The sequence below is a fragment of the Botrytis porri genome (assembly GCF_014898465.1).
Source record: "Botrytis porri strain MUCL 3234 chromosome Unknown BPOR_013, whole genome shotgun sequence".
NCBI lineage: Eukaryota > Fungi > Ascomycota > Leotiomycetes > Helotiales > Sclerotiniaceae > Botrytis > Botrytis porri.
This window is the reverse complement of record NW_024066087.1, coordinates 1,531,760-1,550,252: the sequence shown is the minus strand read 5'-3', so window position 1 is coordinate 1,550,252 and position 18,493 is coordinate 1,531,760. Positions and strand designations below refer to the sequence as shown.

Below are 18,493 nucleotides of genomic sequence, written 5' to 3'. Positions count from 1 at the left end.
TATGAGGTAAGCCTAAGGCCTTGATATTAGGACCTATAGAAACAACATTATAACGTGATTTATCAGTGTGCGGGTCATATCAGTGTGCGGGTCATTTTCACCTCAATTCACTCTTTCAAACTCATATTATTCAACAACCATTGAATCAATTGATTAAAACTATGAAAATTATAATAATCTAGGATCTATTATATTATCTTGACAAGTTCTTGCATTATGTCCGGTCTTTCCGCATTTACTACAGCATCGACTAGAAGATGCTTCTTCATTAGAATTCCTCCCTTTTTGACGCTCGTCGCGTTGAATCTGAATATCAACCTCTTGTTGAGATAATATATCAAGAGCTTCTTGCCCAGTAAGTACTCCTCCTTGACGTAATTGGGTTTTTTTCGCGCGTCGACGCTTGCTTAATGCCTCATTTGCCTTTCGAAGTGTACGAATCTCTGCATTCAAAAGTGTATTCTCATGAGCTAATCTCTCTGTACCTTTAGCTAGAGCTAGTACAGTCTCAAATATAGGTGTAGGGGAGCTTGATTGATGTCGGGTTATTCGAGATTTCACTAAAATTGATTGAGAAAGAGCTTCAGTTGGGTTGTGAGGGGTTTGAGAGATCCATTGATCTAGATCGAAAGAGGGAGGGGTAGGTGTACGAATTCGAATATCTAACTTCGAAAGTACGGCTTCAGGGTTAAATGGTATTAAACCTGTTCCTCGAAATCCTGATTTCATATTCTGAGAGATGATTGATTCTTTATATGCAGCTTTAAAAGCTATAAAGAATTCAACCTTCGAAATATGATTGATATGTGCCTTGATAAATCCATCAATTTGACCACCATATGAACGTTTCAGATTGCTAAAACAGCCCACATCAAGTGGTTGAGTTAAATGACTTGAATGCGGTGGTAGACTTAAGCATATAATATCGTTCTCTTTGCAATATGCTTGAAAAGCTCTTGATTCATGGCTTTCATGCCCGTCTAGTACCAACATTCGATACCTGCCCTTTCTTCGGTTCTTAGTGTGCTTGTCGAAGTGTTTCAACCATTCTAAACCTGTCTCATTGTTTGTCCATCCATTAGATGTAGGTTTAATAGCCCAATCCGCAGGAAAATCGGTTTCGGTATACCAATTGGAAAGATGAACCTGTCCTTGAACCACTAGAAATGGGGGTATAGTTTCACCCTCCCCATTGCCACATATGATTGCTGTAGCCCATTCTCTATTGCCTGGTTGTATTGCCTTGCTTCTGCCATTCCGTTCAGCACTAGTTACTACCATTCCGGGGCATATTATACCCATCATAAAGCCCGTCTCATCGAAATTGTAGAAATCGCCATCCAAAATGCTGTATTTCGCTCGCATATTCGCAACCAATCGAAACCACTCTTCAATAAGCTTAGGATCTTCGCAGAGAGCTCCTTGAAAGTCATAAACACGACTAAAACGCGTCTTTAATTCGATTCGACGCTTTACGAATCGATGCGCCCAGAGCTTCCCAACGCGCTTTGCACCCCTCGATTCAAGAATATGATTCGCCATATCTTCTACATTTCTTAATTTAGGTGGAAATCCTCTCAAATCCATATCAATTATATATTCAGAAATGATATTCTCTTCTAGTTCTGAAAGATTATAAGATTTAGGTCGATATTCGGAACGGGAAGTAATACCATTAATTCTACGCTGTAGTGTTGTATTCGAGATATTATATATCTTTGCAACCTTTCGAATACTTGTTTTTTTGTCTTTTTGAATAGCTTCGATAGCGAGGAGTATACGGGCTTCTTGATTATTCGAATCCATTGTGGATTGTTGATAAAAACGCGTATTGAAAGAGAATAGAGTGAATTGAGGTGAAAATGACCCGCACACTGATATGACCCGCACACTGATAAATCACGTTAGGGAAAATCGGCTAAAGAGTATAGATTAGATAAGCAATAGTATCATTACCAATCACAAAATGGATATCATATGATCAGGAAATCGACTTATCGAAATCAACTTTATGATAATCAACTTATCGATTTATAAAGTATAAAGATCTATATAAGAGAATAGATTTCATTACAATATAAAACTTTATATTTAAGAATAATTATTAGTTTCATTATTATAATTATAAGAATTATAATCAATTACAACCTTATTAAATTCCTATTTAAAGTCTAATCTAAATCATTTCGAGAGATCTCTAGACACTTCCACATAACCCTAAAGGCAGCTCCCGTAACAAAAAAGTAATTAGTTTCTTTCTATTAATTATAATTAAAAGGTTATTAAAGATTCAAAATAGATTTTGAATTTAAATATTATTCTTATATAAATTAAAAAATCAATATATTAAAGCTTCAAATCTAATATTCTTAGAATAAGCTTAAAATGATCTTAATTATATATATATATATATTTTGAAAGAGATATCAATAAGCTAAAAATGCGATTTTTAATGTAAATAGTATAACGAATAACATATGACATTATAATTATTTATTACGCATATTTTAATTCAAGATTAGCTTGAAATAAGCGATTGTTATTATATAAAAGATATAGAGATCCCTTAGGGATCTCTTCTCTTTTTAGCTTTCTTATTCTAGTTGTTTGATCTCTATCAATATCCTCTAGTATGTGATCGTAACAAATAGGTGGTTCAAAAGAGGGGTGGCCGGAAAGTAGAGTATCCGACTTAAACTCGAATTAACACCACCCGCGATTCTTCTTAGACTTTTAATCTCTTGACCATTAACACTCAATAAACAAACATCAATATAATGGAGGACTTTAATCTTCCCAGTCAGGAACGATTAAAGCTGCTCTAGATTTCACAAGATGCAATCGGCGATGTGCCTCCACATTTTTGGGCTGCATGCCAGATCTGCGACCTCGGTGCCCTCAAAGACTTAGTCAATTGTGGGCGCGAGTATCCCAATGTTCTCACAGGCCTTACTCTACAAACCCACACAATGGCGCATTATTGTAATTAAAATACTCCTGTTCCTTGATTCTAGCTAATGATAACTTACAAGGGGGTCCGTCTCCTCCTAGAGCGCAATTGCAAGCCTCGACACTGAAGCAGACAACACTAATGTCTGTAATAACAGACATTACGAAAGTAAGAGTATGTTCGAATCACTTTATTTCAATTATTAGGCAACATTTATTTAATAAATAATATAAAATAATGTATTTATTGAATACAATATATAATGAAATATTTATTTCGGATTTCAGAATTTGAAAAATTATTTGAAATTATTTAATTTCATTTATTTATCAAATAATAGTATTTATTAAACACGATATATAGTGAAATAATTTATTAGGAATTATTTAAATCCAAATAATTATTTTGTAAATATTTCAAGCTTTTTTATATAATAATTGTAAAACTCGATTTTCAAGCTTTACAACTAATATTTGAAAGAAAAGTAATATCTCAAAACTTTTTTAATATTCCTAACTATTTCCATCTATACTACTTTTATAAAAATTCTATTATCTAACTCCTCTTTTTACCCCTTCATTATTATTCTCTTTTTATTATAAAATATATTATATAATCTAAATATTATTCAAATATATTAATATTTATCGAACATTATATTAAATCAAATATATTAGAAATTGAAATTTATTAGGATTTCTAATGACTTATTAAATTTCAAATATTGAGATAATATTTTATATAATTTATTCTAATTCGAATAGTATATATAACGTAGTTTATTAGTACGTATATTATATTAGTATGTATATTATTATTTTTATATAAATAATATAAAAAATGAATTAAAATAATAAAATCTTATAATAATAAAAAAGTTATTTAAAGAAATAGATTTTTGTAATACAAAGTATAACATTTTTGAGCTACAATTAAGATATCTATAAAAAAAAATTAAATTTTATAAATATTTCATTTTTATTATTTATAGAGAAACTTTTTCAGAGAAAAAATAATAATTAATAATTTAAATAAAAATAACTTATTAATAAAAGATTAATTTTGGTGTATTTTGAAGTGGTGTATATATTGATGTTACGGAGGTACCCGCACCGTAATATGGATTATAAGATAAACCTAAGGCCTTGGTGTTGGGACCTATGGAAATAGTGTTGTAGGGATAATTGGCTAGAAAGTATAGGTTAGATAAGTAGTAGTATTATTATTAGTTATAGGATGGATATTATGTAATCAGGAAATCGACTTATTGAAATCAGCTTTATAATAATCGACTTGTCGATTTATAAAGTATGAAGATCTATATAAGGGAATGGGTTTCATTATAATATAAAGCTTTATACTCAAGAACAATTATTAATTTCATTATTATAATTACGAGAATTACAATAATTACAACCTTATTGAATTCCTACTTGAAGTTTAGTTTAAACTATCTTAAGAGATTTCTAGACACTTCCATGTGACCCTAGAGACAGCTCCCGTAACACTTGATATAATATATATACTGATAAATCATGTTATTCTAATAAAATATTTAGAATTATTTGAATTATTTAATAAATAAAATTGACTAATAATTAAGCTCTAATAATTTCAAAAAAGTGATCCGAACGCACCCTAAGATTGTAGACTTATTCGATTTATCATGGAATAAATATCACGCATCCTCCGTTCCCTACTGCTGTAGATTATCTTGCACTCGAGAACGCAAAATCCTGGCCGTCTAGGAAGCTTGGGCCTTTGAGGCTCAATAACCTTACGAGTGGCTTGCTCGAACCACAAATTACTCCCATAGATATAAGAATATAAAACAATGATCTTCGAGTTTGCAAGAAAAGCACTGTCCGTTAAAGTGCATATCTCGAAAATAGGAAAACCCTCGCGATCTGGATTCTGAAAAGGAGGTTGAGGATATTGAAATAACAGTTGAAGAAATCTGGGCTAGGCGCGTATTTGCGAGACGAAATTGAGAAACAACTCCTGGGGATCATGGCCGGTACGAAGCGCACTCGCTCACCTTCACCTCCAAATTCTTACCTTTACTCAAATAAGAAATCGAATTCCGTGATAGAAGCGCGCGTAGATCCAATCTATGGGCAGCGAAGTGCGCTTCCCGCAGATGATTATTCTCTCAGCTTAGACGAGGACGGTATAGATGCCTTGAACTATTTGAGATCAGTTAGGTGAGTACACTCCTTGTCAATTTCGATGTTTGCACACATGAACATGAGATGGTGTTGAATTACATGTTATATTCAATTGGAGTTATTGCTAATTGTAAGTACAGAGCCGAAGCAGAGGACCTCCCACCCATCTTCTACGCTCCCGCAGAGACTGCGAGCTCCAATAATAATGGCGAGTACGATCGATCGATATATGAGAGTGGCGTGGGCGACTTTAGAGGACATTATGAGGATGGTGCTTATTATGCAGCAGCCGAAGTTGAAGACGAAATGGAGGATGAGGTACACGATGGCCAAGATCCTCGATCGGCGTACTTCAACTCTATCTTGACGCGATTCGAAACCCTACGAGACAAACTGCACCAAGTTCCTCCAGCAGACCTAGTAAAAAATCTAGATGCAGATCATCCCACATATCTAAGCGTATTGAACACCAAGCTTTGTAGGTGGTGGAGATGGAAGATGAAGACGGTTGATCCGCTGCCTGTGCAGATCGCAAGTATGGATAAGGTCACAGTTCTGAGACTACTGAGGCTCCTATTGACTGGCACGTTGTTGCAATGTGGCTCTGATATCAATTTGAAGGTCAGTATGTGGATCTGGGCATTGTTAGCGAGGCTTCCGGTAAGAGGGGAGCTGAGTAGTGATGAGATAGGAGTTGTAAGGGAATTAGGAAAAAAAGCCGTGATGCTTGGTGTTGGATTGAAGGCGGGTAGTGACTTGAAAGAGGGCTTGGATGAGGTGGAGAAGGTATTTGAGGCCGATAATGAGGTCGAAACTGTGGATGATGAAAATGCCACTAGCTCCAAAGATGAGAACACAGAGAGGATTGACGATCAGCCGGAAGTGGAGCTCCAAGTAACACAGAACAGCAGTAATACCTCGCTGATATTAGACTCGACGGACAACTCTATGATGTCAACGATAACAGCAAAGCCTATTACTCCGGAAGAAGATGCCGCGGAAGCGGCACCAGAAGCCCATGAACTAGAAGCACTCAAAGCCCGCTTACTCGCTAATCTCGCTTCAAATCCGCTTGCTGGTCCCACAGCAATCGCAGGTCCTCAGCCGCTCGAAGCAGAAGAATCTACCCCCTCCACAACCAAATCGGCAGTGCTCACACCAGGACAAGCATCTGATTGGAATACCAGAGCGACAATTGACATGATTCTCACGATTGCAGGTGAGATGTACGGACAGAGAGATCTGCTGGAGTTTAGGGAAGTATGGGGTGAGTAGGACTCCCTCGAGCTGCCTAATAACAACATTTGATCCGTTTTGGCAGCCAAAGATTCATCTAGCAAAAGTGCGTCAAACGCATTTCAATGTGTGGTGAAAACAAGTAGAGCTTAATCTTTGCATTATTTTCTAGCTCTAGCCTGAAGTGTTATGCGTGGCTGTAAGTATCTTTGTAGTAGGTTTTGCGGCAAGTAATATTTCTTTAGATGCACATGAGGCGAACCAGCTTGCTTCTCATGAGCTGAATATAACACCAGTTTTTATTGTCACGTTCACCTGTTCCATACAATCCATGATTTATGTGATCAATAATCAATTATGTAGAAATAAATGTGAATACAGGAAGTGTTGTATGACATAATGACCGATGGAACGCTAGCAGCCTTCCCAAATATTGCAGCTTCTAGGCTATACAATCATGCTCAAATAATCCATCCAGAAACGCCTTCCCAAATGTATGCAATGGACACACTTCGAATCGTTAATACCCATAATACAGATCCCACCTCCCATAACATGTAAAAATTGTCCGAAGCCGTTGGTAATACATCATTCCCTGGCCTCTCTTAGACACCGCCCATTTGAACCTCGTCTGCTAAATCATAATCCAAAAAGTCGGCTTCTCCAAAATCCACATCCGCATTCTCACCTCCACCAAACCTCATCATCCCACTTCCTCTACCCTTCTCACTCTTCCTAGACATCGGCATCGCAATTCTTCTATCTCCAACATCCATCAAAGCTCTTCCCTCATTTGCACCCTGTCCGAATACATTTTCTCCCTCTTCTTCGTCAACAAATCGTCTCTTGGCCCCAGTAACACCCCCGTGACTTCCGACACTATCATTGCTCTCTTGACTGCTATCCCAGATTCTTTGTTCATAGTCCTCCTCATCTTCATCTTCAATTGCCTCTCCGGATTCATCGTATCCTTGTACGCTCATTCCCCCAACCTTCATCAACCCGCAGAAAGGTGTCAATTCCCTAATTCCAGCACGAGGTCTTGTTCCTTTGTATTTCGGTGCTGCGGGTGTGGAAGAGGGGGGTGCGGATGCGAAGTTTGACTTTGTGGCGGGTGTGACATCGGAGAATAGATTGAAGGCGGAATAGGAACCGGTTTTGTATCCTTCGGGAACGGATTTGCGGATGCGCATGCCGACGGATAAGAGGGAGGATTGGATGGGATTTGGGAGAGTGGGTGGTTGATATTGAGAGGGAGGAGGGGGTGCAGGGAGTGATGTGGTGCCGGGAGTGAAATAGGAGGTTATTTGGGATTGGGAGCCGGCGTAGGGGCGTTTGGCTTGGCGGGCGGGCATGATGATATTATTGTTGCTGGATGAGATGGTATGAGAAGTTGAGTATTAGGTGGATGTCTCCCCGTTTGATGAAGTCAAAGTCGGGTTAATAGCGAGATGTTATTGAGTTTGTCTTGATAAGTCGAAAGGAGCTACGGTGTCGAAATTGAGGACAAAGCATAGAAATGTTCGAAGTCAATTATTAAACTGGGCGGCCGCTGAATGAATGTATGTACAACGAGATGAAAGTTGATGAACTAGATACAAAAGCAATTGATACGATGATGACGACGACTGATTCGATATTGATCAAGAATAAGAGGAGGTTGAGAATTGTGCAATGGAGTTGTGAAATGAAAGAGGGGCTCATGCAAGATAACCTTCAGGGATTTGGGATTGTATTAACTTAAATTCATTCATGAAACCGGTTGAGAAGCGCGATCGACCGCGAATTATCGCGTTTAGTGGTTTTGTGATTACATAAGCTTATAGGAATGCTTCACGACAGCTCAGACGAATGCTTCTGTTCCAGCGATAACTGATTGCCTTCTCAAGTATGTACGACAAACAGAATTCAAATCCTTAATCGTGAAATGCTAGAGATATATCTAGTGTCATGTTTGGTAAGGAGAGATTGACGAGTGTCAATGTTATCTATTCGAATGAAGCGGGATTCAGCCTCATGTTGTAGATACGCATACGCACACACAGCCATGGAGGAGTGGATCCTGCAGATGGAGTATCCAACAAGTAACCAACTCAAAGGATATGTGAGACAATGAACTCAGACTCAGAGAAATGGTACGGCTCATTCCGATCCCTTGAACCATTTACCAGATACCTCGACGGTCCTCTCATCCATGGACCCCAACCTGGAGCTGGGGTACATATCTCCCCAGTTTGATCCCCTAAACAGCGTTCTTCAAGGGCTACCCTCGGAAATGTAATGGATCTGGAGATCTTAAAATGATATGTGCTAGCACCAGCATGTCAGACGATATGTGACTGGGGAGGTAGCTACCTGCCCTACTTGTGTATGCGTCACACAGTAGTATCAACCCTACCAGAGATAGGGTAAATTAGTAGGTCCGAGGGAAAGGTACCGTTTGAACTCTTGGTCTTGTTATTGGCTTAACAGGCTATACTGAACAGCTGGATTACCGGGTAGATAGTAAAGCTTTCGTAGGCGCAAGGATTGGTCAAGACCTCTTTGCATAAGCTTTCGATGATTTTCGAATAGTTTCATTTTTTGAATATAGTTAATTGATAGTCTTGAATGTGTGGTATATTCTAAGCAGTCGGAATCTTTCCTTCCAGTATTGCTTGTCTCTCCGGCAGACACCAATGATCAATACTTCACATGGAAACAATCTGAGCTATCAAATCGTCTTGAGACCGTAGCTCCAACTTGCAAAAACTGTAAGGATGCTGGGCGGGGACCCCTGAAAATGAAGCTTTGACCACTTAGACATAAAGATAAACACAGCAAAATATATCTCCACACTCCAACTCATTCACTTCATACGCGCTTCACCCTCCACACCCTTCACACCCTCCACACCCTTCACACCCTTCACATGTGCCTCACTCCCACCCAAAGATTCGTTGAACTGTAGCACCCACATACAACTATTAAAAATGTCCCTTATCGCCCAGCTATCCCACAAGGTTCCCGTGAACTCCCGGCGCTACCAGTTATTAAATCCGATAATGCTGAAAAGCGGGAAGTCTGTGAATAGGATAACCAGCTTTATCTCGAACTTTGCTAAGCCAGCTTCTACCCAACGAAGATCTATATATTCTTCTCGACTGCCATCAACTTCTTTCTCTTCTTCTGCCAATTCTTGCTCCCCAAAACAAGCGATCAAAGCTGCAATGTCTCCCATCACTCACCAACGTCGGTCCAGTACTGCAACTCCTGTAGCTGCAAACCTCCTACCAGGATTTGCTTTTGCCTTTGAGTATGTATTTTTTTAACCATTATCATACAACTGGTTTCCAATCTAACTGGTTTTAGCATTGATGGTGTTCTACTTCGATCTTCTTCGCCAATTCCTGGAGCATCTGAAGCTTTGAACTTACTCCATTCAAACAACATCCCTTTTATCTTATTGACCAATGGAGGAGGCAAACATGAAAGTGCTCGTGTTGCAGAGTTGAGCAAAAAACTCAATGTTCCTCTTACTGAGGAAAACTTTGTTCAATCACACACACCATTCAAACAACTAGTTGAGGGGTCAGAAACAACGGAGAGTCTTAAGGATAAGACAGTTCTTGTCACTGGTGGAGATGGAGATAAATGTCGCAAGGTTGCAGAAATGTCAGTTCCTCTCCCCCCTCACCCTCCTCCCCCAATCAGCTGCTTTATTTCACAAGATAAAATCTCACATGGTGAATTTATTTTGGTTTGATATAAAACCTAGCAAATATCTCAAGCAAGGAGCAAACATCTCTGGGAGACAAAGCTAACCTTGAATACACAGGTATGGTTTCAATAAGGTCGTCACACCTGGTGATATTCTCATGGCTTATCCTACCATCTGGCCCTTCAACCAAATCTTTAGCGAGTATTATAGCAAGGCTACACGCCCTCTTCCCAGACCAGTTGATCTACACAACCTTTCTGAATCTCTCAAATTCGATGCCATTATGATTTTCAATGATCCTCGCGACTGGGCCTTGGACACTCAAGTTGTACTTGATCTACTCTTGTCCGAAAAGGGCATTCTCGGTACTTATTCTTCCAAGAACGGCGACGCTTCACTACCCAACAACGGTTGGCAACAGGATGAACAACCAAAGCTGTTCTTCTCAAATCCAGATCTTTTCTGGGCAACCAATCATCACATGCCTCGTCTTGGCCAAGGCGGTTTTCAGGCATCCCTCGAAGGCGTTTGGAATGCTACTACCGGTGGAGCAAAGTTAGAACGCACTGTTATTGGTAAACCACATCCAGCGACATACAAGTATGCTGAGCGTGTACTCCACAAATATCGTACGCACATGCTTGGTGGCAGTGGCGAGTCCAAGCGAAAGATTCCACACCTGAAGCGCGTATTCATGGTCGGTGACAATCCAGAATCGGATATCCGCGGTGCCAACGAATTCGAATCATCTCACGGCACAGACTGGACCTCCGTTCTGGTCAAGACCGGTGTTTATAGAAGTGGTACAGTTCCTGCCCACAAGCCAAAGGCAATCGTTGTGGATGTCTATGAGGCTGTTAAGTGGGCTTTGGAGCAGGAAGGTTGGCATTCAGCCTTGTGATCATTTCATTTTCGCTAGTGCTTTTTTTGCATTGTTGTGGGCGCGGCATATCTTCTTTGGAACATGGGAACGGACAGCTTCTTTTTTAACATTGAGAAGCGAGCGAACATTCCAAAAATATACATGCATCGCGAAAGGTGTTTCATAGAGTGGGGGAGTTTCGGTTGCAATTTTGCTTAGTATGATGTGCAAAAGCATCATTTAAAGGCGATGGATGAGATACCAATGAGGACTGGCAATAGCCAGCCACCTCACTTAAATAGATGAAATAGATGAATATAGAAAGAAATCCAAAGTAAGAAAATTCGTTAGTGTTATAAGTATGTTCGTCTCTTTATGCAAGTGTGAGCTCCCCTTCCAGGTACGCAAGTTTTGCAGAGTAATGTCCTGTCCATGAAGCGGAGGCTATCTGCAATTCACTTCGGAGTCGACGTACTAATATTCAAGACTTCTTCAATGAACAAATTGAAGCTGGCCGATGATTTCCTTGGGCTAGAATCATGCACTTATTCTTATGGGCAACCCTACAACTCAATACTCAATGATGAACCTGAGATCATTGTACTGGCCAATACTTCTGTAGTCAATCAAAGGTGTGTTCAGGTCCCAATTGACCAAGCTAGTTTGTGACAACGCATCCTTTCTGATGGTTCCTCAGTCTCGCTATTCAGAACAGAAAAGGTTGCATTGTATAACATGGACCTTGGTCAAATGCAGTTTCCAGGTTCCAATCCCATGGTCAATCAGGTCCTCACCTTGCGATTGTATTCGCTCTCCCTCTTGCCAACTCCTTTCTGAATCTGTATGTACTTCCCGACTCCATTCCCAAAGTTTAAGGCGGAGCCGTCAGATGTATATATGTGGACCCGTTCTAAGTCAATATAACCGAAGGGGCTTATGGCTCTCCAGTAAATTCAGAGTGCTGAGCGCTACTGCGACATTTGCGGGCCATGAATGAAATGCAGTGTATATATGTGATAGAGATAAGTTGAAACAATACCGTAATGTGATATATGTATAAGAAGATTCTAATAATCGGACACCAAGTACTTGCACGGAGGCTGAAAGATTTGTGGATATATAGGTGAGGGAAATCATAGGAAATCAAATCGGTAGCCCATCGGGGACACTGCATTCCCCTAACTTAATCAGCTACTCGGAAAAATGATGCTCTTTAAAGACCAAACGATTTTGACATTCAAAAAAATTCTGAAGTTTAGAAGTAATGTGATATGATACGAATGCCATCTTCTCTCCCGAGCGAGCAAAGCTCAATTATGTTGTGGTAATGAACCACTTTGTAAGAGTGAATAAAATCATAGTCAGATTGCTTTGGAATTTGCAGGCTTTCGATTGAGATTAATACAGATTTAGATTTTTTGATTTGATATGTCTGGGGAGGAAAATTCTTCATCTCATTCACTGGATTTAGTATTAGGAGTTCGACTGATGCTTCTTACTTGCGACATACTTTTGGGAAAGTCAACCAACTAATGTCATAGAGCCGAGCCATTAAACTCCATGAATACTAGGAGGGTAACTCATCAGTATCGAGCTTCGCTTTTTCCTAACTCTTTAGATTCTGGCATATTAATTGGAGTTTACTGATTGGGACATTCTATAATTCTCGTCGTTTTGGTACTGATGATGTCGGCTTGGTTGAATGTGTAGTGACACATATAAAAGATATCGATATCTTCCTTTGCGATTCGATACCTCTAAGTTTCGAAGTTCAATATCTGAGACCTACCTTTTGGGGAAATCAGAAATAATGCTTCGGACAATTTGATTCTCTGAATGTCATTCGTTTCTTGATATTCTGCTCTTCGGCCTCTTTTCATGACTTGAACTACTCTGCGTAACAGAATCTAGCCCGCGGTAGAGTAGCGAGCGGGGCGGAATTATCCAGGAAAGGGACATTCTCGGCAAAAGCCGTTCCTTTTACATCTGTGAAACGTCTATACTCACCCCTATCGAATTGTTTCCTTCACGCCAACACATAGTGGATTTGGCGACGTATCGCAACCTCAAAGACCACAATTGCAGCAATACTCGACTTTCTTTTGATTCTCAATTCATGACGCTGGGGAGCATACCTTGCACATCATGAGTTACAGTAAGAAAGATGAAGATGGCGAAATGGCCATCATGCGTGTGGATAGAACCTCTGTTTTCCAAGAAGGTCGGTGAACATTCCCAATAACAGGCCAGCTAAGCTAACATTCAAAGCTCGATTGTTCAATTCTTCCCCTATACAACCTCGAAGATGTCGTGTTCTCCTTACGAAGATTGCGCTTTTGTTATACACCGGCGAGAAATTCCCTACCAACGAAGCCACTACCCTTTTCTTTGGTATTTCGAAGCTGTTCCAAAATAAAGATGCCAGCCTGCGGCAGATGGTCCACCTTATCATTAAGGAATTGGCGCATTCCGCTGAGGATATTATTATGGTCACAAGTACAATAATGAAGGATACTGGTGGTGGAACAGATGCAATCTACAGACCAAATGCCATTCGGGCGTTGTGTCGTATCATTGATGTGAGTGCGCTGGATTATTTTGAGGGATATCATTGACACAAACAGGCTTCCACAGTCCAGAGTATTGAACGAGTAATGAAGACCGCAATTGTCGACAAGAACCCTTCCGTATCCTCTGCTGCCCTAATATCTTCTTACCACCTATTACCTATAGCTCGCGATGTTGTTCGAAGATGGCAAAGCGAAACACAAGAAGCTGCAACAGCTACAAAATCGTCGGGTGGATTCTCCCTTGGTTTCTCGACTTCCAGCAGCCAGATGCCAGTTAACAACTCAACAATGACACAATACCATGCGATTGGTCTTCTATATCAAATGAGGATGCACGACAGAATGGCATTAGTTAAGATGGTTCAGCAATTTGGGGCCGCAGGAGCTGTTAAGAGTCCGGCTGCCACTGTCATGCTTGTCCGCCTAGCAGCACAACTGGCAGAAGAAGATCAACAACTCCGAAAACCAATGATGCAACTCTTGGATGGCTGGCTCCGACACAAGAGTGAAATGGTGAATTTCGAGGCTGCCAAAGCTATTTGCGACATGCGAGACGTCACAGATACTGAAGTTACTCAAGCCATTCATGTTTTGCAGCTTTTCCTTACCTCGCCAAGAGCTGTCACCAAGTTTGCTGCGATTCGCATACTTCACAACTTCGCCTCTTTCAAGCCCCAAGCTGTCCATCCTTGCAACCCAGATATCGAACTTCTTATCTCGAACTCCAATAGATCAATTGCTACCTTTGCCATCACCACCCTTTTGAAGACCGGCAACGAAGCCAGTGTTGATCGATTGATGAAGCAAATTTCAGGATTCATGGCTGATATTACAGACGAGTTCAAGATTACCATTGTGGAAGCCATCCGTACCCTTTGTCTAAAGTTCCCCAACAAGCAAGCCGGCATGTTAGCATTCCTCAGTGGTATACTTCGCGATGAGGGAGGATATGAGTTTAAGCGCGCTGTAGTGGAGAGCATGTTTGACTTGATCAAGTTCGTTCCAGATTCAAAAGAAGATGCGTTGGCACATCTCTGTGAATTCATTGAGGATTGTGAGTTCACAAAATTGGCTGTGCGCATCCTTCATCTTCTCGGATTGGAAGGCCCAAAAACATCTCAGCCTACCAAGTACATTAGATATATCTACAATCGAGTGGTTCTTGAGAATGCCATTGTACGAGCTGCCGCAGTCACAGCGTTGGCAAAATTCGGTGTGTCACAGAAAGATCCAGAAGTCAAGCGCAGTGTTACCGTCCTCCTGACCAGATGTTTGGATGATGTTGATGATGAAGTTCGTGACCGTGCTGCATTGAACTTGAGATTAATGTCGGAGTCTGACGATACAGCGGATCGTTTCATCAAAAACGGTATGTTTTGATAATTATAACTTCCCCTGAACAACTCTAACCATTACAGAAAACACTTTCGCTTTGCCATATCTCGAGCATCAACTTGTTATGTACGTCACAGCTGATGACAAATCAACTTTCGATAACCCCTTCGATATTGCTTCGGTTCCAGTTGTTACCAAGGAGCAAGCAGACGCAGAGGAGCGAACCAAGAAGCTCACAACAGTCACACCAACAATCAAGGCTCCAAAATCTGGTCCCAGCAAGACTTCGCAATCTGGCGCCGAAGCTGTTGCTTCCGGTTCTGCAACTGCTCAAAAATATGCCCAGGAGCTACTCAACATTCCAGAATTCAAGCCATATGGTGCTGTATTGAAGTCATCTCCTGTTGTTGAATTGACAGAATCTGAAACTGAATACGTCGTTACCGTCGTCAAGCATATCTTCAAGGAACATATTGTTCTTCAATACGAGGTTAAGAATACCCTGCCAGATACTGTTCTCGAAGAAGTGTCCGTGGTTGCTAGCCCATCTGATGAAGAAGAGCTCGAGGAAGATTTCATCATTCCTGCCACTAAGCTTGTAACTGATGAGCCCGGTACTATTTATGTATCTTTCAAGAAAATCAGTGGTGAAGCTGCTTTCCCTTCAAGCACATTTACAAATATCCTGAAGTTCACCACGAAAGAAATCGATCCAACAACTGGTGAGCCTGAAGACACTGGTTACGATGATGAGTATCAAGTCGAGGATCTCGAACTTACCGGCAGTGACTATGTTGTCCCTGCTTTTGCCGGTAACTTCAATCACATTTGGGAGCAAGTGGGTGCTTCCGGCGAGGAAGCTGAAGAGACGCTTCAATTGAGTGGTGTCAAGAGTATAGCAGGTACGTTTTCACTCCGTGGAATACTTTTGAGTGAAAAGTTAATGATTTCACAGATGCCACTGAACAACTTGCCAAAACACTTTCACTACAACCCCTTGATGGCACTGATGTGCCAATCAATACAACTACTCACACACTCAAATTATTTGGTAAAACAGTCACAGGTGGAAGAGTTGTGGCTAATATCCGGATGGCTTATTCTAGTAAGTCAGGAGTCACAAGTAAAATTGTGGTTCGTGGTGAGGAAGAAGGGATCGCAGCTTTGGTTATTGGGTCTGTTGCTTAGGGGTCAGCGATTTCCATGGAGTTGAAAGTTGGGTGCATTTGATGATTGTTGTTTAGATAATGGGTATAAGAAGCTGTGGAAAAATGGATTGGCTTCACCTCATGGAAGATGAAGGATACAGCATGAATCATCGAGTCAAAAATATGAAATGTATCACAATTAATAAGATTTGACATGTTCGTGTTTTCATAGTTCCTGTAGTTCATTCTCCAGATGAACAGGTCGAGAGGTACCCACCTAGGTAGTCTACTGTTCAATTGTGCAGTATTACTCTCATCTGAGTTATTAATATGCAATCAAATCCGTAATTTCAATTGATGTGATTCACTTGAACATTCACATTGCCTTTTAGTTATTAGTATTTTGCAGAAAATTCTGCAATTCATTGCACAATGTGTCGGCTCTGTGGCCCTAGGTTTCTTTACTGATTGCCCCTATCAAAATGCCTGAAAAGCTCGGTACTGATATGACGTTGCATAACTTGGGGCTTGGCACGTTTTTCTAGAATTTAGAATTCTTGATTTGAAGGTGCCTCGATTTTCCTTCAGATACCACAAAGAACGAAAGAACACTGTCCAAGTATTTCATATCTTTCTCATGAAATTTGTCCTTACTCGAAGTACCTCCTAAACAACCCAAGGTCTCGTCACAATGGTGTACGTACGACAAGAAAAACTTCCAGGCCTTAAGAAGTACAAATATTCCGGCGTCGACCATTCCCTCTTATCTCGATATGTTCTCAAGCCATTCTACACGAATTTTGTGATAGAATGTTTCCCGATGAGCATGGCGCCGAATCTGATTACTCTTACGGGTTTCAGCTTCGTCGTCATCAATATCCTGACTTTGCTGTGGTATAATCCAACGCTTGATGTGGATTGTCCACCTTGGGTGTATGCCAGTTGGGCTGTGGGATTATTCTTGTATCAAACCTTTGACGCGGTCGATGGGACTCAGGCGTATGTTTACATTCTTTTGCAATTGATACGAAAGGAATAAAGCTGACCTAGCGCGTCAAAATTACAGACGACGAACACATCAGAGTGGACCGCTTGGAGAGCTCTTCGATCATGGTGTTGACGCAGTCAATACTTCTCTCGAATGCTTGATCTTCGCGGCTTCGCAGAACTTGGGAATGGGCTGGAAGACAGTCATGGTCTTATTTGCTTGTGCGAACTCAATTTGTCACCTTCTACCAGCATTATGCTAACGATTGATAGCTCTCCTGACATTTTACGTACAAACCTGGGACGAATATCACACGAAGACTTTGACATTGGGCTTAATTTCTGGACCTGTGGAAGGAATTGTTATTCTCATCACAGTCTACGCGTTTACAGCAATCAAGGGCGGTGCCAGCTTCTGGACTCAATCGATGTTCAGGACTGTTGGCATCCCACATTACGCGTTTATCCCTGAATATGTTTATGAACTGCCATTCAACGAGTGGTATATGGTTCAAGGTGGAATTGTGCTGGTTCTCAACACTGTACAAAGGTAAATTTACCCCTCCTTGACCCTTGTCAAAAATGTCTCACGGCTAACGACCCCTCCAGCTCCATAAATGTGATCAAAGCTCGCAGAGCTCGTGGAGACAGATCTCGAGGCGCGCTCTTGGGTCTCCTTCCCTTCTTCTTCACGTGGTCGCTCATTCCAGCCTACCTTTATCTCAACCCTGAGATTCTTTACAATCATCTCGTGCCTTTCGTTTTCTTCGCCGGGCTTGTCAATGCTTACTCGGTGGGCCAGATGATCACTGCCCATTTGGTCCAACTGCCATTCCCTTACATGAATGTATTGAACCTACCGCTGGCTTATGGCGTCTTTGATTCTGTAGGACCATTTTTGAAGGAGAACTTTGGATTTGGATGGCCAAGTGCTCTTGGTGGTGGTGTATACCAGGTGGCATATCTCTTCTGCATGCTTGGTGTGGCGGTTGGAGTTTATGGAAGCTTTGTGGTGAGTATCCGTTCCTCTGTTCTCTCTTGTCATTTGCTGACACTGTAAGGTTGATGTAATTGTTACTATTTGCGATTACTTAGACATTTGGTGCTTGACTATAAAACACCCTTGGAACGAGGAAGAAGAGGCAAAGAAAGCCAATTAGAATACCCTTGTACGACAAGTGTAATGCGAACATGACGGCTGGAGGTTTTTAGCAGGTCGGAGCTGGTCTAGGGTTGGCATGGCTGGGCTGGTTTTCTTATGAGTATAACATCCGGTCTGTATATATACCATTTACAGCGAGTTAACAGACTAATCCATTTATCTCTGCAATATTTCTCCTACTCGGTTGTGCTGCCAAGGATACAACCTTCATTCAATGTGATGCTTATATCAAGAAAGAGAAAAAGGCTAGCCAAGATTAGTTTTCTAGTGGCTGCGAAGATGTGCACAATTCTACAATTTGATCTGAGATGCCAGGCAAGGCTCGCTTTTAGAATATCTACCTAATTACCCATGACATCTTCGCCTTTTTTTTCC

The 18,493-nt window shown here is 40.8% G+C and overlaps 5 protein-coding genes across 5 annotated transcripts; 4 read left to right on the top strand and 1 right to left on the bottom strand.

Annotated features, from left to right (window-relative positions):
• The first annotated feature begins 4,667 nt into the window (after positions 1–4,667).
• On the top strand, positions 4,668–6,662 carry EAF01_009370 (uncharacterized protein). Its single transcript, XM_038917626.1, has 2 exons — positions 4,668–5,154; positions 5,259–6,662. Exons 1-2 carry the CDS (start codon positions 4,961–4,963, stop codon positions 6,391–6,393), a joined length of 1,329 nt encoding a protein of 442 aa, XP_038767231.1. The 5' UTR covers positions 4,668–4,960; the 3' UTR covers positions 6,394–6,662.
• Positions 6,663–6,959: 297 nt separating this feature from the next.
• On the bottom strand, positions 6,960–7,709 carry EAF01_009369 (uncharacterized protein; the record flags this gene model as incomplete). The annotated part of the gene is made up of 1 exon (XM_038917625.1): positions 6,960–7,709. One exon carries the CDS (start codon positions 7,707–7,709, stop codon positions 6,960–6,962), a length of 750 nt encoding a protein of 249 aa, XP_038767230.1.
• Positions 7,710–9,326: 1,617 nt separating this feature from the next.
• EAF01_009368 (uncharacterized protein) lies at positions 9,327–11,268 on the top strand (the record flags this gene model as incomplete). The annotated part of the gene is made up of 3 exons (XM_038917624.1): positions 9,327–9,649; positions 9,706–10,008; positions 10,172–11,268. 3 exons carry the CDS (start codon positions 9,327–9,329, stop codon positions 10,953–10,955), a joined length of 1,410 nt encoding a protein of 469 aa, XP_038767229.1. The 3' UTR covers positions 10,956–11,268.
• A 1,793-nt stretch (positions 11,269–13,061) lies between these two features.
• On the top strand, positions 13,062–16,009 carry EAF01_009367 (uncharacterized protein; the record flags this gene model as incomplete). Its single annotated transcript, XM_038917623.1, has 5 exons — positions 13,062–13,137; positions 13,185–13,495; positions 13,541–14,855; positions 14,905–15,723; positions 15,777–16,009. The coding sequence occupies 5 exons, from the start codon at positions 13,062–13,064 to the stop codon at positions 16,007–16,009; spliced, it is 2,754 nt and encodes a 917-aa protein (XP_038767228.1).
• A 651-nt stretch (positions 16,010–16,660) lies between these two features.
• EAF01_009366 (uncharacterized protein) lies at positions 16,661–18,116 on the top strand (the record flags this gene model as incomplete). The annotated part of the gene is made up of 5 exons (XM_038917622.1): positions 16,661–16,968; positions 17,036–17,178; positions 17,230–17,506; positions 17,566–17,968; positions 18,018–18,116. The coding sequence occupies 5 exons, from the start codon at positions 16,661–16,663 to the stop codon at positions 18,114–18,116; spliced, it is 1,230 nt and encodes a 409-aa protein (XP_038767227.1).
• Positions 18,117–18,493: the final 377 nt, after the last annotated feature.

Excerpts from the sequence above, each read along its gene's own strand:
- EAF01_009370 (XM_038917626.1), top strand. The coding sequence starts at position 4,961 with ATGGCCGGTACGAAGCGCACTCGCTCACCTTCACCTCCAAATTCTTAC. Across the intron at positions 5,155-5,258 it reads AACTATTTGAGATCAGTTAG|AGCCGAAGCAGAGGACCTCC; the intron begins GTGAGTACACTC and ends TTGTAAGTACAG.